General features: G+C 42.0%; 3 protein-coding genes across 3 annotated transcripts in view; 2 read left to right on the top strand and 1 right to left on the bottom strand.

Moving 5' to 3' along the window:
* The first annotated feature begins 9,033 nt into the window (after window positions 1-9,033).
* LOC128729047 (uncharacterized) lies at window positions 9,034-13,446 on the top strand. Its single transcript, XM_053822695.1, has 2 exons — window positions 9,034-10,373; window positions 13,362-13,446. Exons 1-2 carry the CDS (start codon window positions 9,034-9,036, stop codon window positions 13,444-13,446), a joined length of 1,425 nt encoding a protein of 474 aa, XP_053678670.1.
* A 1,232-nt stretch (window positions 13,447-14,678) lies between these two features.
* Window positions 14,679-15,239, bottom strand: LOC128729046 (uncharacterized). Its single transcript, XM_053822694.1, has one exon. The coding sequence runs from the start codon at window positions 15,237-15,239 to the stop codon at window positions 14,679-14,681; it is 561 nt and encodes a 186-aa protein (XP_053678669.1).
* A 700-nt stretch (window positions 15,240-15,939) lies between these two features.
* LOC128729045 (uncharacterized) overlaps window positions 15,940-22,426 on the top strand; it is a 9,237-nt gene continuing 2,750 nt past the window's right edge. Inside the window, exons 1-2 of the mRNA XM_053822693.1 lie at window positions 15,940-16,177; window positions 21,373-22,211. Coding sequence (XP_053678668.1) covers window positions 15,940-16,177; window positions 21,373-22,211 — 1,077 coding nt within the window. The remainder of the gene's footprint in view (window positions 16,178-21,372; window positions 22,212-22,426) is intronic.

Here is a 22,426-nt window from a genome sequence, read left to right as displayed (position 1 = left end):
TATATATATATATATATATATATATATATATATATATATATATAAATATGTGCCTATGCGCGCGCTTCAATGGGGTTTCCACTAAACCGATTTGCACCAAACTTGGTACATAGGTGTATGATGGTTTCGGATTTAGGCAATTGATTTTTTTATTTTTTTAGAGCCCCCCAAAAGGGGGGCTCCCATACAACCCCAATTCACGACTATTCGTTTAATTTCACTTAATTCATATTTGGCTGAAATTTGGTGCATAGACGATTCATTACTTAAAACTTATACTGACAAAATTTCAACCGCCTCAATGAACAACAAAGGAGGGGCTCCCATACAACCCCCCCCCCCAAAAGAGGTAATCGCTTAAAATTGTAAATGAAGTCCAGTTTTTATGATATTTAGCAAATATGTTCATTTTGACATTTGGCCCAAGTATTCAAAGCTTCATCCACTACGCGAGGTAACAAGGGGAGCTCCCATACAACCCCTCACGCAGGAGGGGATGGGGAGCGCCTAACAAACCTTTAATAATATTAACTATTTTCGTAAAAAAGCTCTTGATTCGTCTACCCGAGGTTAAGAGAAACTTCTTTACATTTTATAAAAATCCGCAAACGTTAATAGCTTAAGTAAAGCATACCAGTTCTGTCTGAATAGCATAACAATGATATTCGTTCAGCTTCGTTCCGCAACGAACAAACTACTAACATACCCAAACCAAGAGAATTAATTCCTCCTGTAAATCCACCTAGACTAAATCCAAGACCTGTTATTCCCCCTAAATTCCCATTATTCAGGCAACCTACTCCCAATCTTCAAACTAGACAGTTTGTACCTAATCAATTCCCACGATTCGGATAAACATACCAACTGAGCTACCAACAACCAAAACTTGTGCCAATGGAAGTGGATCCGAGTATTAGATCAAAAAATGTTAATAATGGCAACCGGCCAAAAGTTGAAAAAAGGGCACACCCCCCTTCATCACAAATACATTCATTTAAAAAATTTGCTAACCCAATAGATGGGCACGATAATAAGGATCATTCCACTTCATCAGACTACAAATTCAAAGAAGAATCTTCAAGAGAATTAGAAAAACCACAACAAACTACTTTTTTAGAATGGAACCCAAGTTGGTAACACCAACTTTACCATATATTTTTTTGAAAACATCTATTGGAAATTTCCCATTTTTAATAGATACTGGAGCTAATATCAGTATAACTGTCCCTCAGTTGGCTAACAATTACAAATTTAGTAAATCTTATAACTGTTCTACTAACAATATATATAAAGTACAAATGGAGTATTTAAATCAACATCAGCAATTGATATTAATTTCTATTATCCCGTTATAAATCACTCAACTAAATTTGTTTTACACAAATTTCATAACTTTTTTAACGGAATTCTAGGTACTAATGTTTTAACTATATTAAAAGCGATAATTGATTTAGAAAATAACACTATAAACATTTAAAAAGGATGCGAAACATTAAGCATACCTTTAAAAAATTATAGTACCACACCCACATCACAAAATTTAGATAATAATCTTACCTTTAGAACAGCTCATCTTTCAAAAGAAATAATTGACAAATTAAATGTAGTTTTAAAGAAAAATAACAATGTCTTTTATGAACCCGATACTAAACTAACATATGGAACTAAAATTGAATGCAGCATTAACACAACTAACGATATTCCCATTCATCAAAAGATTTATCCATATCCAAAAGCCTATACAGATGAAGTAAACAAACAAATTGAGAAACTTTTAGAAGATGGGATTATTCGATCATCTCGTTCTGCTTGGACATCAACTGTATGGATAGTTCCTAAGAAAACAGATGCATCATTGGAAAAAAAATCAGAATAGTAATTGACTATCGAAAGTTGAATGAAAAAAACAATTTCAGAAAGATATCCTATCCCTGAAATTGGTTATGTAATTGATCAATTGAAAGATCAAACATATTTTACAACACTGGATTTAACATTTGGATTTCATCAAGAATAAAAGAATCAGATATAGAAAAAACTGCGTTCTCAGTTAATAATGGCAAGTACGTATTTACAAGAATGCCACTTGGATTGAAAAATGCTCCTGCAATATTCCAACGAGCAATAGATGATATTTTAAGAGAACATATTGCAAAACAATGTTACGTTTATATTGATGACGTAATTATCTTTGGAAAAAAATTGATCGAACACTTATGTCACTTGAATACAATTTTACAAACTCTAAACAAAGCAGGATTAAAAGTGCAATTGGATAAATCCGAATTTTTACGGTCAGATTCTTGAAAGATCTTCGGGCTTTCTTAGGTCTAATGTGATATTATAGACGATTTGTCAATAACTTTGCTAAAATTGCTAAACCCTTGACAAATCTTTTAAGAGAGAAGGAATCATCAAAGTCTTTCTCTTCTACTAAAAAAATTAAATTTGGACTTAGTGAAAAAGAATGTTTTGAGAGAATGAAAAAAAATTTAACTTCTGAAGATGTGTTGATTTATCCTAATTTTAAACAACCTTTTATTTTGACAACAGACGCATCCAATTTTGCAATTAGAGCAGTGCTATAGCAAGGAGAATTAGGAAAAGATAAACCTATTCATTTTGCTTCAAGAACTTTAACAATCACAGAAAAAAAGTACTCAACCCCGGAAAAAGAGATGCTTGAAATTTTGTGGGCATTACAAACCTTTAGGAATTAATTGTACGGTGCAAAGTTTAAAATATTAACTAACCACCAACCTTTAACTTTTGCGTTATCACCAAAAAACACAAATGCTAAATTGAAAAGATGGAAAGCTTACTTGAAAGAGCATAACTATGAAGTGTTGTATAAACCTGAAAAACAAATGTAGTAGCCGATGCTCTTAGCAGAATTACGTGCTCAATGACTGCTACTCAACATTCAGCTAAAAACAGCGATGATTTCTCTATACCTTGTACAGAATCACCAGTGAATGTTTTTCAATCATCAAGTAGTAATACAGTTTACTTGAAGGAAATTAACGAAAAAACATTATTTCAAGTGCTTAACACATACTTAAGCAAATTTTGCTTCAAAGTTTATACACAAGCGAATCTATTATGGCAAAACTGCAAGAAGTCTTTAAAAAACATTTCAGTAATTATAAAGCATATATATATATATATATATATATATATATATATATATATATATATATATATATATATATATATATATATATATATATATATATATATATATATATACATATATATCTATATATATATATATATATATATATATATATATATATATATATATATATATATATATATATATATATATATATATATAACGCAATTCTGGATCTCTGCAACGCGATTCGCCACAAATGTTTTCCAGGTGTTCGGGGGAGACACAATCCAGTTCAAAGTCACCGTAGAATCTGACCAGAAAAACGATTCGGTTTCGTCGATCCTCATGGCTCGTCTAACACAATGATGGAGATGTGCTCCTAATACAGCAGCGCAAAGTTCTAATCTCGGCAATGTGATACGTTTCAGTGGGGCAGCCCGGGATTTCGACGCGAGCAGAGTGACTCGTACTTGCCCCTGCTGGTCTTCACAACGCGCGTAAATGCAGGCACCATATGCATTCTCCGATGCGTCTGCAAACGTATGAAATTGTACTTTGGAGTTAGATAAGAGCACATACCTATCGCTTTGGAAGTCAGCCAGATCTTGCCAGTCGTCAGTAACCGAATTCCATTTGCTACAGATTTGTGCTGGTACCGGATCATCCCATCCAATTTTCTGAAGCCACAACTCCTGCATCAGCAATTTCGCGCATATGATTACTGGAGCGATCAATCCAAGGGGGTCAAACATTCGAGCAATGTTTGACAATATGTACCGCATGGTGAGGTGGGTGTTATTAATTGTTGGCGTCGACTCGAAACACAGAGTATCCATTTCGGGCTTCCAAGCGATGCTAAGTGCCTTCGCTGTTTCGTTCGGAACAAACTGCAGGGACGACTGTGTACCGATATGTTCCGCTGGTAGGCCGGCAAGCACGTCCAAACAGTTAGATGTCCACTTTCGGAGTTCGAATCCGCCTTTAGACAGCAACTCGGTTAATTGTTGGCGAAGCATACGGGCTTCCTCTACGCTGTTTGCACCACCGATGAAATCGTCATCATAGAAGTTATTTTTTAGAGCGGGTGTAGCGAGTGGATAGTCTACACCTTCATCTTCAGCAAGCTGCAATAATGTGCGGGTGGCCGAGAACGAGGATGGAGCCAAACCATATGTTACCGTATTCAGCTCGTACAATCTAATCGACGATTGTGGTGAGAAACGGAAGAAGATGCGAACTAATCGTCGATCGTCTGGATGCAATACAATTTGTCTATACATTTTTGCGATATCAGCTACGACAGCGATCTTATAAGTTCGAAAACGCAAAATGATTTTGATGAGTTCATCTTGAACTATAGGTCCAACTCGTAACGTTTCATTCAGCGAGAAACCAGTCGATGTTTTAGCCGAACCATCAAATACAACTCTAACCTTCGTTGTGGAACTTGATGGCTTAAAAACCGTATGATGAGGTAGATAATAAGCAGCTGTATCGTCACATTCAGTGCTTATAGGAGACATGTGCCCCAGTTCCAAATACTCCTTCATGAATGCTTGGTAAGCCTCTCGAAGTGCTGAATCGCGTTCCAATCTACGCTCAAGCAGCTCAAAGCGACGAATAGCTTGAGATCTAGACATACCGAGCTTTTCGCCGAAGTCTGGCTGTTTTGGGAGGCGAACAATATATCTACCGGTGTCGTCACGTTCCGTGGTGGCCTTGTAATAGGTTTCGCAATATCGTTCATCCGGTGAGTATGTATCATTTCCGGTTCTTCTCTTCTTTCTTGGCCCGCTCATAGTTGAGCACGTCGTGCTGACATGGCCAGGTTGCCAATCAGTTTCCAGGAAACTCGGTCCAGGACTGCTCTCCTCCACCCCCGGCTGCACCCAATCTCCGACAGGCCCTGCTCCACTTGGTCCAGCCACCGAACTCGCTGCGCTCCTCTGCGCCTCGTGCCGAACGGGTCGCTGGCGAGCACCTTCTTGGTGGGGCATGAGTCCGGCATCCTCATGACATGCCCTAACCACCGAATTCTGCCGGCCTTCGCCACCGTCAGGATGTCCGGCTCGCCATACAGCTCAGCTAGTTCTTGGTTCATTCTACTTCTCCACACGCCCTGCTCACAAATACCGCCAAAGATAGTCCGTAGCACCCGCCGCTCGAAAATGGCGAGAGCGTTGGCGTCCTCCGCCCGTATCGTCCAAGACTCATGGCCATAGAGGACTACCGGGCGTATCAGTGTGCGATATATCGTGCATTTCGTGTGTTGCTGGAGTCTTCTGGATCGCAAGAGTTTATGGAGCCCATAGTAGGCACGATTTCCCTGAACAATGCGTCTTCGAATTTCGCTGTTCACATTATTGTCCGAAGTGACGATCGTACCAAGGTAGCAAAACTCCTCTACCACCTCAAGATCGTCACCATCAACTGTTACTCTGCTTCCAAGTCGGGCTCTATCCTGATCAGAGCCACCGGCAAGCAGGTACTTGGTCTTCGACGCATTGATCCTCAAACCAATCCTAGCGGCCTCGCGTTTCAGTCGAGTATACGCCTCGCATACTGCCACAGATGTCCTTCCGATGATGTCAATGTCATCCGCGAAGCCCAGGAATTGGAGAGATCGGGAGAAAATCGTGCCCCGTATGTCGAAGCCCGCGCTTCTCATGACACCTTCCAGAGCGATGTTAAACAGTAAACAGGAGAGTCCGTCCCCTTGCCTCAGACCCCGGTGTGAGTCGAACGGCTCCGAAAGCATGTTCGACACTCGCACCTTGCACTGTACCCCATCCAAGGTGGCCCTTAACAGCCGTACCAGCTTCCCAGAGAATCCGTACTGCTGCATGGTGTTCCATAGCTCCATCCGATCTATGGTGTCATAGGCCGCCTTGAAATCAATAAATAGGTGGTGCGTAGGGATCTGGTGCTCTCGGCATTTCTGGAGGATCTGCCGTAGAGTAAAGATTTGGTCGGTGGTGGATTTGCCTCCAACAAATCCTGCCTGGTAGCTTCCAACGAAATCTGTAGCAAGGGGCGCAAGTCTGCAGAAAAGTATTCGGGACAGGATCTTCCGATTCTTCAAAGCTGCGCTTCTTGTCCTGGAAGAGTCGGGTCTGTTGCCTTCTCAGTCGTCTATAGTTTTCCACGTTCTGCCGGGTCTCGCGCTGGAGCATTCGGGTGCGCGCTGCGTTCTTCTCGGATAGTGCTCGTCTGCACTCATCATCAAACCATTCCTTCATCTGGTTACGTGTTACGCGGCCAATTATTCGCTCGGCCGTGCTGCTGATGGCTTGCTCCACTATTCGCCAGTGGTCGTTGAGTGACATCGCCTCGGTGGTGGTATCCTCCGGCAGCGCCTCCCCCAGCGCGATCGCGAAGTCTCTCGCCACATCAGCTTGCTTCAACCGATCTGTATTGAGCCTTGGGGTGGGCTGGGATCGTAGCCTATTGGCTACGCTGAGTTTCTGGCGTAACTTAACCATAACCAGGTAATGGTCTGAGTCGACGTTTGCTCCTCTGTATGTCCGTACGTCGATAATGTCCGAGAAGTGCCTTCCATCAATGAGAACGTGGTCAATCTGGGAATATGTCTGCTGTGGTGATCTCCAGGTGTAGCTGAATCGAGGTGCGTGTTGGAAGAAGGTGCTGCGGATAGTCATGTGCTTGGAGGAGGCGAAGTTTATAAGGCGAAGCCCATTGTCGTTCGTCAGCTGGTGGGCGCTGAAACATCCTATTGTAGGTGTTCGCCCAAGATGTTCAACCTTAACGAACAATTGGTTTCGTCAAGGAGTTATTTGTTTGACAGTCCAGCGAGTGATGATTTGAGTGAATAGTGAGTTGCCACTCCCGTGAGTGGCACTCAAAAATTGTATAAAAAGGAAGAAAATTAAAGGAATCTCCTCTTTGCAATCTTTGCCTTTCGAAACCACAAGCAGCGAAATTGTTAATAAAGTGATCCGAAACTTACGCGATTGTTCATGGTGCCGTGACCAGGATTGTGTGAGTATCTGGTTTTAAAATCGCGAGTTTCGATCGATATTGTGTTACCGCTTGTAGTTGAATTATCGTTAAGCATACAGCTGTTTTTGCCGCATCACGCAAAACACTGTCAAACGCATACATTCACAAGCACATAGTGCATTCACATAGTGCTAAGCATTCACATAGTGCCAATGAAGCCCACGGTGTTGGCATCCCGGCGGACAATTTTGCTAGTGTCCATTTCGCGATATGAAAAATTTCTAGAGGATTTCGTTGTTGAACGGGACCAAATAGAGGTAGAAACCCGACTTAGGAAGTTTGAACGATTATGCCAAGATCTTGAAGATATCCAGCAAGGGTTGGAAGATTCCGCTTCCACTGCCGAAGAAATATCGCAAAATGCGGCTTTGAGGGAGAATTTCGAAAGTAGAACAATACAGGTGCAATCGAAATTGCAGGCGCATTTACGGTTAGTGCAAACATCTTATGCCCAAACGACCACCGGATCGAATCCGCTCAAGGGTATTAAGCTTCCCACCATTGCACTGCCTGAATTCAGTGGAGATTATATGCAATGGTTGACATTCCGCGATACGTTTGAGTGCCTCATACATGCAAACGGAGACTTACCGGCGATACAAAAATTCCACTATTTGCGCGCCGCTGTGAAAGGAGAGGCGGCTCAAGTGATAGAGTCAATCACCATAAGCGCGGCTAATTACGATTTAGCGTGGAACACATTAACTGAGCGATACTCCAATGAATATCTGCTTAAAAAACGCCATTTACAAGCCATGTTTGCCATTCCTGCTGCACAGAAGGAAAGCGTAGCATCACTGCACCATCTTGTAGATGAATTTGAGCGACACAAAAAGATATTGCAGCATTTAGGAGAAGAAACGGGCACTTGGGGTAGCATTCTCGAACATCTACTTTGTACTAAGCTGCCCATAATTACATTACGCGATTGGGAGGAACACGCATCGAGTGATACTAACCCGAAGTACGACGGTTTAATTTCGTTCCTACATCGTCGTATGCGTGTATTGGAGACTTTACTAGTAAACAACCGTCAGACGTCGCAGGACAATGACTCGAGGAACTCACGGCGAATAAACTTTCCTCGCCATGCCAGTTTTGCTGCTACATCGCATGATGCGCAAAAATGTAAGTTATGTAATTCTGCGCACCATCTTGTTAAATGCCCGCGTTTCGAAGGGATGGAACCGAAGGAGCGTCATCGATTTGCCATGACCGCGCATTTGTGTTTGAATTGTCTGCGGAAAGATCACATGGCTCGTGATTGCCCATCACGGTACAAATGTCGTTACTGTAATGCTACACACCTCACTAAATTGCACTTCACACACATTAATACAAGTTACACCTCACCACCACACCACACACCCGATGCCACTAGCGATCCCACGGCCATAAACAACACACAACGCACGTTTGCGGCAGCACTACAGCAAGCATCCGAGCAGGTCTTGCTCCAAACTGCGTTAATACATATAATTGATGAGTTCGGAATCGCTCATCCTGCGCGAGCTCTGTTGGACAGCGCATCTCAGCCTAATCTAATTAGCGATCGGCTCGCTCACCGACTGCGGCTGAAGAAACGAAAGGTGAACGTTACTATCGTTGGAGCAGGCCAATCTGCAAAAACCGTACGGGAATCTGTGCATGCCCAAATTGTCTCCCGATGCAGTTCGTTTGCAGTGAACACCGATTTGTTGATGGTTGACAATTTGATGATGAATCTCCCAAAGCGCGATATAAACACCAATGATTGGAATATACCATCTAGTTTGCCTTTAGCGGATCCCTTGATTTATAAAGCTGCTCCCATAGACCTCATTCTGGGCGCACGTCATTACCACACATTTTTTGAGAATACAACGCAGGTTCGTCCAGCACCTCATCTACCCGTCATGATGAACAGTGTGTTTGGCTGGGTAATGACCGGCACAACTGCCGTTGAGCACTCTGTACCTCAACCAGATTCTACCACATCGTATACAACCGTCTGTATGACCTCCTTGGAGGAGTCGTTACAACGATTTTGGAATTTAGAGGAACTTACCGTAAATGATACATACTCACCGGATGAACGATATTGCGAAACCTATTACAAGGCCACCACGGAACGTGACGACACCGGTAGATATATTGTTCGCCTCCCAAAACAGCCAGACTTCGGCGAAAAGCTCGGTATGTCTAGATCTCAAGCTATTCGTCGCTTTGAGCTGCTTGAGCGTAGATTGGAACGCGATTCAGCACTTCGAGAGGCGTACCAAGCATTCATGAAGGAGTATTTGGAACTGGGGCACATGTCTCCTATAAGCACTGAATGTGACGATACAGCTGCTTATTATCTACCTCATCATACGGTTTTTAAGCCATCAAGTTCCACAACGAAGGTTAGAGTTGTATTTGATGGTTCGGCTAAAACGTCGACTGGTTTCTCGCTGAATGAAACGTTACGAGTTGGACCTATAGTTCAAGATGAACTCATCAAAATCATTTTGCGTTTTCGAACTTATAAGATCGCTGTCGTAGCTGATATCGCAAAAATGTATAGACAAATTGTATTGCATCCAGACGATCGACGATTAGTTCGCATCTTCTTCCGTTTCTCACCACAATCGTCGATTAGATTGTACGAGCTGAATACGGTAACATATGGTTTGGCTCCATCCTCGTTCTCGGCCACCCGCACATTATTGCAGCTTGCAGACGATGAAGGTGTAGACTATCCACTCGCTACACCCGCTCTAAATAATAACTTCTATGTTGACGATTTCATCGGTGGTGCGAACAGCGTAGAGGAAGCCCGTATGCTTCGCCAACAATTAACCGAGTTGCTCTCCAAAGGAGGATTCGAACTTCGAAAGTGGACATCTAACTGTTTGGACGTGCTTACCGGCCTACCAGCGGAACATATCGGTACACAGTCTTCCCTGCAGTTTGTTCCGAACGAAACAGTGAAGGCACTTGGCATCGCTTGGAAGCCCGAAATGGATCTGTGTTTCGAGTCGACGCCGACAATTAATAACACCCACCTCACCATGCGGTACATATTGTCAAACATTGCTCGAATGTTTGACCCACTTGGATTGATCGCTCCAGTAATCATATGCGCGAAATTGCTGATGCAGGAGTTGTGGCTTCAGAAAATTGGATGGGATGATCCGGTACCAGCACAAATCTGTAGCAAATGGAAATCGGTTACTGACGACTGGCAAGATCTGGCTGACTTCCAAAGCGATAGGTATGTGCTCTTATCTAACTCCAAAGTACAATTTCATACGTTTGCAGACGCATCGGAGAATGCATATGGTGCCTGCATTTACGCGCGTTGCGAAGACCAGCAGGGGCAAGTACGAGTCACTCTGCTCGCGTCGAAATCCCGGGTAGCCCCACTGAAACGTATCACATTGCCGAGATTAGAACTTTGCGCTGCTGTATTAGGAGCACATCTCCATCATCGTGTTAGACGAGCCATGAGGATCGACGAAACCGAATCGTTTTTCTGGTCAGATTCTACAATGACTTTGAACTGGATTGCGTCGCCCCCGAACACCTGGAAAACATTCGTGGCGAATCGCGTTGCAGGGATCCAGAATTATTCACATCCCCGTCAGTGGAGACACGTCCCCGGCTCATCAAATTCTGCCGACCTGGTGTCTCGAGGGATATCAGCAGCTGAAATGCTAAAGAGTTCTATGTGGAGTTGCGGTCCTGATTGGTTAGCATCAGCTCCGTCCCAATGGCCTGCATCGAATCCAACACTGGCTGCGGAAACTGATATGGAAACTCGTCAGATAAGCGCTGTGATCACTAATGTACAGATCACTCACTCTTGGTTCGAATTAACATCGTCATACACCAAGCTTTTACACATAGTTGCATATTGCACCCGTTTTATACACAACACAAGACACAAAACACGTACACAACAGTCAACGCAATTTGCCCCCGCTACATTGTCGATTACTCCCATGTTTATGGAAGCTGCAAAAATCGTACTATGTAAACTGGCGCAGCAAGACGAATTTTCATCGGAGATCCGGCTACCTGAAAGGGGAGAAGTCGTGGGAAAACATTCACCTCTACGACGATTGAATCCATTTCTCGACGAAAACGGTATAGTGCGAGTAGGAGGGCGTTTGAAACTTGCGCAGCTTCCCTATCAATTTAAACATCCCATCGTGCTCCCCAAGAACCATAAGCTAGCTTATCTCGTCGCGCTGCACTTTCATGAAAAGCTTATGCATGGCGGAGGAAGACTACTACTTTCCCAGATTCGAGAAGAATATTGGCCACTCGATGGGCGACGTTTGGTAAAGAGAATCGTGAGGAATTGCTTTCGTTGCATACGGCAGGACCCGCCAGTGATGCAACAACAAACTGGTCAACTCCCGTATGAACGCATCACTCCGAGCCGACCGTTTTCGATATGTGGAGTAGATTACGCCGGCCCATTTTATCTTAAACCAACTCACAAGAGAGCTGCTGCCGCTAAATGTTACTTGTGTGTGTTCGTATGTTTTGCAACCAAGGCAGTTCATCTGGAGCTTGTTGGCGATCTCACCACTGCCGGATTCTTAGCCGCATTACATCGTTTCTCATCCCGTCGCGGATTACCATCGGATATACATTCCGATAACGGAAAAAAACTTTGAAGGTGCTGCAAACGAACTTAATGAACTGTTTGAAATGTTTCAGAACGAGCAACAACAAAACAAAATTGCATCTCACTGTGCCAACATGGGAATAACTTGGCATTTTACACCACCTAAGGCGCCACACTTCGGTGGATTATGGGAAGCAGCGGTAAAGACTGCCAAAAGACACCTCTACAGGCAGCTAGGCAGTACTAGGCTTTCTTACGAAGGATACAGCACCATTCTGCAGCAGATAGAAGCAGCAATGAACTCGCGTCCTTTATTGCCGCTAACGGATGGCCCCAATGATTTGGCGGCGCTTACACCTGCTCACTTCTTAATCGGCACATCAATGCATGCTGTTCCCATACCCGACTACACTCGTTTGAAGGCATACACTTTGGACGAATTACAAAACTGGCAATTGCTTGTTCAACGCTTCTGGAATCATTGGACAACCGAGTATCTGGAGGAAATGCAGAAGGAAAACCGGATAGTGAATCGTAGTGAGATAATACCTGGCCGAATGGTCATCCTTGTGGACGATTCACTTCCTAGTACCAAATGGCCACTTGCGCGCATCGTCGATATACACCCTGGACAGGATCATCTTACGCGTGTGGTAAAACTAAAAACGACAAAAGGAATAGTAACGCGTCCAATTACCAAAATATGTTTACTCCCCGTTACGAAGCCATCAGCTTAGTAGTACGTGCATCCTGTTTTGGCTTTATTATGACGTTTTGTCATGGGGGGGAGTATGTTCGCCCAAGATGTTCAACCTTAACGAACAATTGGTTTCGTCAAGGAGTTATTTGTTTGACAGTCCAGCGAGTGATGATTTGAGTGAATAGTGAGTTGCCACTCCCGTGAGTGGCACTCAAAAATTGTATAAAAAGGAAGAAAATTAAAGGAATCTCTTCTTTGCTATCTTTGCCTTTCGACACCACAAGCAGCCAAATTGTTAATAAAGTGATCCGAAACTTACGCGATTATTCAGTGGGTTTAAATGCTTCCTCCTGTACGACCTGAGCGTTGAAGTCACCGATGACAATCTTGACGTCGTGTTGTGGGCAGCGGTCGTACTCCCTCTCCAGCTGCGTATAAAAGTTGTCCTTATCATCATCGGTGCTTCCAAGATGTGGACTGTGCACGTTAATAATGCTCAGGTTGAAGAACCTCCCACGGATCCTCAATCTGCACATCCTTGCGTTGATCGGCCACCATCCGATCACTCGCTTCCGCATCTCACCTATGACCAGGAACGCCGTACCTAGCTCATGCTTTTCTCCACCACTTTGGTAGATCGTGCAATCGCTTCGATAGGGGCGCTCTGTAACTCCTTTCCAACGCACCTCCTGAAGTGCTACTACTCCGAAGCCGCGGGTCCTAACCTCGTCCTCAAGAATGCGGGTACTTCCGGGTGCTGTGAGGGATCTGCAGTTCCATGTTCCAAGTTTCCAATCATTAATCCTTTTTCGTAGCGTAGGTCGTTTGCCGTAGTTCCGAATCGAATTACCTTCTTGGTTTCTGTACGTTGCTTTTGTATTGGTGGTGGCTTGCAAGGCCTCTCCCCCATCATTTCCGGTTAGTTCCTCTAAATTCCAAAATCGTTGTAACGACTCCTCCAAGGAGGTGATACAGACGGTTGTATACAATGTGGTAGAATCTGGTTGAGGTGCTCAACGGTAGTTGTGCCAGTCCCAGCCAAACACACTGTTCATCATGACGGGTAGATGAGGTGCTGGACGGACCTGCGTTGTATTCTCAAAAAATGTGTGGTAATGACGTGCGCCCAGAATGATGTCTATGGGAGCAGCTTTATAAAACAACGGATCCGCTAAAGGCAAACTAGATGGTATATTCCAATCATTGGTGTTTATATCGCGCTTTGGGAGATTCATCATCAAATTGTCAACCATCAACAAATCGGTGTTCACTGCAAACGAACTGTATCGGGAGACAATTTGGGCATGCACAGATTCCCGTACGGTGTTTGCAGATTAGCCTGCTCCAACGATAGTAACGTTCACCTTTCGTTTCTTCAGCCGCAGTCGGTGAGCGAGCCGATCGCTAATTAGATTAGGCTGAGATGCGCTGTCCAACAGAGCTCGCGCAGGATGAGCGATTCCGAACTCATCAATTATATGTATTAACGCAGTTTGGAGCAAGACCTGCTCGGATGCTTGCTGTAGTGCTGCCGCAAACGTGCGTTGTGTGTTGTTTATGGCCGTGGGATCGCTAGTGGCATCGGGTGTGTGGTGTGGTGGTGAGGTGTAACTTGTATTAATGTGTGTGAAGTGCAATTTAGTGAGGTGTGTAGCGTTACAGTAACGGCATTTGTACTGTGATGGGCAATCACGAGCCATGTGATTTTCCCGCAGACAATTCAAACACAAATGCGCGGTCATGGCAAACCGATGACGCTCCTTCGGTTCCATCCCTTCGAAACGCGGGCATTTAACAAGATGGTGCGCAGAATTACATAACTTACATTTTTGCGCTTCATGCGATGTAGCAGCAAAACTGGCATGGCGAGGAAAGTTCATTCGCCGTGAGTTCCTCGGGTCATTGTCCTGCGACGTCTGACGGTTGTTTACTAACAAAGTCTCCAACACACGCATAAGACGATGTAGGAACGAAATTAAACCGTCGTACTTCGGGTTAGTATCACTCGATGCGTGTTCCTCCCAATCGCGTAATGTAATTATGGGCAGCTTAGTACAAAGTAGATGTTCGAGAATGCTACCCCAAGTGCCCGTTTCTTCTCCTAAATGCTGCAATATCTTTTTGTGTCGCTCAAATTCATCTACAAGATGGTGCAGTGATGCTACGCTTTCCTTCTGTGCAGCAGGAATGGCAAACATGGCTTGTAAATGGCGTTTTTTAAGCAGATATTCATTGGAGTATCACTCAGTTAATGTGTTCCACGCTAAATCGTAATTAGCCGCGCTTATGGTGATTGAGTCTATCACTTGAGCCGCCTCTCCTTTCACAGCAGCGCGCAAATAGTGGAATTTTTGTATCGCCGGTAAGTCGCCGATTGCATGTATGAGGCACTCAAACGTATCGCGGAATGTCAACCATTGCATATAATCTCCACTGAATTCAGGCAGTGCAATGGTGGGAAGCTTAATACCCTTGAGCGGATTCGATCCGGTGGTCGTTTGGGCATAAGATGTTTGTACTAACCGTAAATGCGCCTGCAATTTCGATTGCACCTGAATTTTTCTACTTTCGAAATTCTCCCTCAAAGCCGCATTTTGCGATATTTCTTCGGCAGTGGAAGCGGAATCTTCCAACCCTTGCTGGATATCTTCAAGATCTTGGCATAACCGTTCAAACTTCCTTAGTCGGGTTTCTACCTCTATTTGGTCCCGTTCAGCAACGAAATCCTCCAGAAATTTCTCATATCGCGAAATGGACACTAGCAAAATTGTCGGCCGGGACGCCGACACCGTGGGTTTCATTGGCACTATGTGAATGCTTAAGAATGTATGCGTTGGACAGTGTTTTGCCTGATGCGGCAAAAACAGCTGTATGCTTCACGATTATTCAACTAGAAGCGGTAACACAATATCGATCGAAACTCGCGATTTTAAAACCAGATACTCGCACAATCCTGGTCACGGCACCATGAACAATCGCAGTAAATTTCGGATCACTTTATTAACAATTTCGCTGCTTGTGGTTTCGAAAGGCAAAGATTGCAAGAGGCCATTCCTTGATTTATTTTGATAGAAAATATCCTTTGTTCAGAGTTTTTACAAGTTTGCAATTTTACATATGTTTAAGAGATACAGTACTATTTGGCTTTTCACAATACTCATAAGATGAAAAGCCAAATAGTGCTGTATCTCTTAAACATATGTAAACTTGCAAACTTGTAAAAACTCTGAATAAAAGATATTTTCAATCAATCAATCAAGGAATGGCCTGAGTGGGCATCGAGCAGTCAATTCGGAGGGACGTGTTTGTTGCGAGCGATTGCAAGTGGTTAGATCAGAGCTACTAACTGTGAATTTAACTATCTTTTAGTTCAACCAGTTCAAACCAGTGATGAAGAAGAGAGAGCCCCCCCGCCAAACATCGGATGGGAGCGTTGATTCGGCGGTCAGCGAGCCCGTAGACAAGCGTCGCCGTGAAGAAATGATCAGTAGTGAAAGCGAGATGGACGACGAGTTCATCGAAGTGCGTTCTCGCGGCAGTGGTCGTCGTGCGAAGGCGACGAAAACCAAGGCTGCGCTTCCAGCGCAACCGGCGAAACCGGCGCACCAAGCGCCCCAAGCGAAAACCGCGCCAAAAAGCGCGTCGTTTCGTCTTCCACCCATAGTGGTGAAGACGAACGCATACCATCAGCTTCGTGCTGATCTGTCGTCAATCGCTGGGGTTGAGTTCCAGTCGATTGGTATTGGTTTCAAGCTGCACGTCAAGCAGGAGTCGACGTATGCAGCAATCCTTTTTTTATCTCACCGCCGCTCGCGCTGAGTTCTACTCACACGACAAGCGTGGTGAGCAGCCTTTCAAGGCAGTGCTTCGGGGACTCCCTGAGTTCCCTGAAGAAGAAGTCATGGAGGCTATGCGCGAGTTATCGGAGCAACCCAACCGATAAAGCATCCGTACCTGATTCTACATCCCTTCAACAGTGATAGCCCTAAACCAATACAAGATTCTGCATCCCTTCAACGATAACACAATCTCGTCAACCGGCCGATCGGACGCCCGTACCTGATTCTACATCCCTTCAACAGTGATAGCCCTAAACCAATACAAGATCGTCATCCGAACGATAACCGATATCTACTTCCTTTCTCTTTATCCTTCCTTTCGTCACCCAATCCCTTTTAAACACAAAGATATATATATATATATATATATACCACAATAAAACCAAAGGAGGGACTCTCAGCCTAACCGTCTTAGAAGAAGGAAGCTTTCGTCTCGCTTAACTTCTTTACAATCCGAAGTGATAGTTCGTTAACTGGCGCCCGAATAGGGACCTGAAGTCAAAGTGAGGTGATTCAAAAATAAAAACCAACCCTGCACAAACGACCAAGGACCACTTTCGATCTGCACTCGAGGACATCTCTCCCCGAAGAAGCCTAGGACCCTTAGTAGGCACACCCCAAAAAGGACTACCCCGAAGCATCACGCCGTCGAAATAGGAAAAAGGAACATGATCTTCGTGATTACGGTACTGGCGTAAGTCAAAATCTGTTGTATTCTAACATAAGCATATAAGGAGCATAATTTACAAAAAAAAGTGAGCTTATAAATAACAAGTGAATTCTGAAGGAAACAGGTTAGATAAAAGTTAAAAATTTATGCAAAAAGTTTGTTCGAATAGGAAGGAAAAAAGAAGAGCACTGTGTGATAAAAACAGAATGAGTCCTCCTACTGAAAATTTTATGAGCCATGAGGAGTTTTTACAAATCGGAAAAGTTCCCGATTATGTTCGCGATATTCCCAATTTCGAAGGAAACGCTAGCAGCCTTATGAGATGGATACTAGAAGTCGAAAACGTACTTAGAATGTACGCCCGTCTTCCGAGAGAATCAATCGAATATCATGTGATTGAGGGAACAATTCGCAGAAAAATCAAAGGTGAAGCGGCAGATGTGCTTAATACAAGCTGCATAACGGGTGATTGGTCGAGTATCAAATCTACCCTGCTGCTTTACTATAAAGATAAAAGGGAGCTTAAAACTCTTGACCACGAGCTCACAGGGATCAGTAAAAAACATTCAGAATCTCTAAGCAGTTACTTCAGTCGAGTAAATGATTTACTAACAGCAATAGTAACACAAATTCAGACTGATCCTAAATACGCTATTAATTCAGAAGTTCATGTAGCATATTTTAGAGAAAAAGCACTCGATTGTTTTATTAGAGGTCTTGAGAACCCTCTTTGCTTTTTACTAAAAAACCATCAACCCAGTAACCTAAATGCAGCATACAATTATTGCCTTGAATACTGCAACATGAACATGAGATCTGCTCCATTCAAATCAGACACAAGGGTAAATAACATACCAAAACCGCGAGAGCTTTACGTTCCACCACCACGCCCTATTTTTAATACAAATCAGCAAAGACCACCCCTCCCACCAAGAAATTTCCCTCAGCATAGGAATTTTCCGCAACGTAGGAATATGTACCCTGAGGGATATACTAGTCAGCCCGCGAATCATCAGCGGATGCCTTCAACACAACATCACAATAATTACCCTGTACCCATGGAGGTCGATCCTTCTATACGATCGAACTCATTGAACTATGCCAATCGACCAAACTATAAAAAGCCCTTCCCTCACAATGGTCAAATATACTCCATTGATACGCCACTGGAGTATGTTTCAGGATCACCCCATCTTAATGAAATAGATTTAACTAGGAACACAGAAACATTTCGTAGCACCTCTAACCAACAAACTGAGGTAGAGAGTAATTTTTTAGAATGGACCGCAGGATGGTGAAATCATTCCTTCCATATATCATCTTGCGGACAGCCTCAGGAGAATACCCATTTTTAATCGATTCAGGATCGAATATTAACCTGATTTCGTCTAAATTAGCTTCATCTTACAAAAGAAGCAAACCATATGAAATTAATGCCTCTAAAATTACAAGCGCTAACGGCGAATTCAACATTAAATCAGCAATCGACATTGCTTTTTTTGAACCAAAATCCATGTTGAAATTTCAATTTTTGATTCACGATTTCCACTCATTTTTTCATGGCATCGTAGGTACGGCCATGCTCAAAACACTTAATACAAGATTATGTTTCGAAAAAAATAATTTGATAATAGCAACTGATTTGGGAACTCCTTTTGTAATACCATTTAAGAAATATGTGAAACAAAAGGAAAATAATGTGATTGATTTTAGACTAGATCATTTAGAGCCCTCAGAACAAGGAAAATTAACACGTGTATTACAGAAAAATGAGCATGTTTTTTATGAGCCTAATATAAAGTTATCGTGTGCGACAAGAGTAGAATGTCGTATAAATACAACTGATGAAATACCAGTACATCAACGGGTCTATCCATATCCAGCAGCATATACGGAAGAAGTTAATACACAAATTAGGAATCTTCTGGAAAATGGAATAATTAGACCATCAAGATCCGCTTGGACATCTCCCGTCTGGATCGTTCCAAAGAAAGTAGATGCTTCTGGTGAAAAAAAGTTTAGGATGGTAATAGATTACCGGAAATTGAATGAAAAAACTATAAGTGATAGGTATCCGATGCCAGAAATATCGTATGTCCTTGATCAACTACGCGGCCAACAATACTTTTCAAATCTTGACCTTGCATCAGGTTTTCATCAAATTCAGATGAATGCACAGGATATTGAAAAAACTGCGTTCTCTATTAACAACGGTAAATATGAATTTACAAGAATGCCGTTTGGTTTAAAAAATGCACCAGCCATTTTTCAAAGAGCTATTGATGATATACTCCGCGAACACATAGGCAAAATCTGTTACATCTATATGGATGATGTAATTGTATTCGGTAGAACAATTGAAGAACATTTGGATAATCTAGATAAAGTTCTTTCAACTCTGAATGCTTCCAATCTAAAGGTTCAATTAGATAAATCCGAATTCCTTCACAAAGAGATTGAATTTTTAGGACATATTATTTCAAGTGAAGGATTGAAACCAAATGAAAAAAAGATTGAAGTCATAAAATTATTTCCCCCACCAAAAACAATCAAACAGTTGAGATCGTTTTTGGGATTGACAGGTTATTATAGGAGATTTATTAAGGACTATGCGAGAATAGCGAAACCTTTAACCAATAGACTACGAGGTGAGAAAAGTACGACTTCAAATAGCAAAATAACACTTTCCACGGAACAAATAAAATGTTTCGAAAAATTAAAAAACGTATTATCCTCGTCAGACGTTCTAATTTATCCAGATTATAGCGTACCGTTTATACTTACTACGGACGCCTCAGATTATGCAATTGGTGCGGTTCTTTCACAAGGTGAACTGGGAAAAGAAAAACCTATTCATTTTAGTTCCCGAACACTCTCTAAAACGGAAGAGTCATACTCTGTTCCAGAAAAAGAGATGCTTGCAATTATATGGGCTTTAAAGACATTTAGGAATTACCTATATGGTACAAAATTTAAAATATTGACCGATCACCAACCTCTCACATTTACCCTCTCACAAAGAAATACTAATGCAAAATTAAAACGTTGGAAAGCATACTTGGAAGAGCACGATTATGAAATTATCTATAAACCAGGTAAAACCAATGTAGTGGCAGATGCACTGAGCCGAATAGTATGCTCAATGACAGCTACACAACATTCTGCAGATGATAGTGATAATTTTTTTATTCCCTCTACTGAAGCACCTTTAAACGCTTTTCGACAGCAAATCATTTTAAACGAAGGATCCGATCATGTTGCATCAACTGAACCATTTACCAACTTTAAAAGATTTGATGTCACAATTTCAAACACTAGTGATTCAACTCTATTGAACATTTTGAAAAAATATGCTGACCCCTCGAAACTAAATGGATTGTTCACTAGTGAAGCCCTAATGGGAAAAATTCAAGAAGTTTACAAGAAAAACTTTGGGAGGCAAAATTTGCTAAAAATTCGTTTTACACAAAAAAAAATTAGAGGATATAGAAAATTACAACGATCAATTAGACATTATCTGCAAGGAACATAACAGAGCACACAGAGGTTGCGAAGAGAACAAGATAAAGATTTTACAAAAATATTATTTTCCAAAAATGGCTCAACAAATCAAACATTTTATTCGAAACTGCAGAACATGTAATGAATGCAAGTATGATAGAAACCCCATTAAATCTCCTATGACAAAAACACCTTTGCCAAGGGTACCCTTTGAAATAATGCACGTAGACATCCTGTTTATGAATAAACTTTATTTTTTAACCTGCATTGACAAATTTTCAAAATACGCCCAAGTAGTCCAAATTGACTCCAGAGCTGTTGTAGACATACTCCCAGCTCTAAAAGAAATAATATTGAAACACAAACCTCCTGAAGTTATCGTTATGGATGGTGAAAAATCATTCAACTCTGGAAACGTAAGAGAGTTCTTTAACAATTTTAATATTCAGCCTTATATCACAGCAACAGGCAGAAGTGAGATGAATGGTGTTGTAGAGAGATTTCATTCTACTTTAATAGAAATTTGTCGTTTAACACAATCCGATCATTCTTTCGACAATCCTATCGAATTAATGAATATCGCAGTGCACAAGTATAACAACTCTATTCATTCAAGTACTAAACACACACCGCTCGAAATTATAACTCCCTCCGAACATACGTTGACGATTATGCAAAAAGTTAGGGATAACATAAAGAAGAAACAAGAAAAGGATATTTGTTCTCACAACAAGAAAAAAAAGGAACGGGTTATAACAACTAAATCAAAGGCGTTTATGAAAACGAAGCGTAGAGTCAAGCTAGCAAAACCTTACAAAAAGATTGACATTCAACGAGTCAACAGAACAACAATAACCACCAAACAGGGAAAAAGAATTCATAAAAATGATTTAAAAATTATATACGACTAATTGTATTCCACAGGTTGTTATGCCATGCCGGGGCACAAAACATATCTTACTGAAAAATTAGGACTAATTACAGATAGTATCACATTAGCCAAAGTTGGAATTACTAATCCACGTATACTCAATAGTCAAGAAACAGATTTGATGATGATTGACATTAGAAAACAAAACATAACAGTGCATACAATATCCGAGGCTTTGGCATATACAAACACGAAAATAGCTACAAATAACAATGAACTACTGTTTATAATAAGTTGTCCTAGACTAAGAAAAAACATACTAAACAAAATCCAAGTTTACGGCATAAATAACATAGGAAAACAGATCCACGTTCCTCATCCCTATTACCTTTCCCATAAATCGCAAATGTTTATCGTCGCATCACTCGATAAGGAATTCTATAATACGGAAGATCTACAAGAAGACAACACGACATGCATACCAGCAATTATAAAAGGACAACCAGCATCTTGCGATTTTATATCGAACCCATCAACACAAGAAGTTATAACTTTAGATAGAAGTCACTTACTTATCAGTTCATCCGTTTGGTTTATATTTGATACGACGTGTGGCATACGAGAACGAAACCTTACTGGTTCATTTATCGTTGCATATGAAGATTGCAATATTTTCTTCAATAACAAAACTATTTCAAGCAACACGATTAGTTTTCCGGGATCACCGATCAATCTTCCTATCTATGGCATAGAAGTGACACAACAGAACAAAGTCGTGAATTTGAGTCTTGAGCATCTACACGAACTACACAAAGAATTAAGATCGGAGATGAAACAAATCCATTTAGAATCACACAGTATCACATGGAAAACGTGGTCAATATCTAGCCTGGTAAGCACTCCGTTTATAATATTGATTGCTGTCGGTGGATACATTGTGTTAAAAATATGTAAGAAAAGGACAGACATCAACATTAATACACAACCGGCATCACATACAACGGCAATCTACAAACCGCCAACTATGAAAGAATGCCTTCGTACGGAGCCTCAGATTTAGGGAGGGGCAAGTTATCGGAGCAACCCAACCGATAAAGCATCCGTACC

The sequence above is a fragment of the Anopheles nili genome, chromosome X, assembly GCF_943737925.1.
Source record: "Anopheles nili chromosome X, idAnoNiliSN_F5_01, whole genome shotgun sequence".
NCBI classification, from domain to species: Eukaryota; Metazoa; Arthropoda; class Insecta; order Diptera; family Culicidae; genus Anopheles; species Anopheles nili.
The sequence above is the reverse complement of the archived record's forward strand: the minus strand, read 5'-3'. Positions and strand labels throughout refer to the sequence as shown.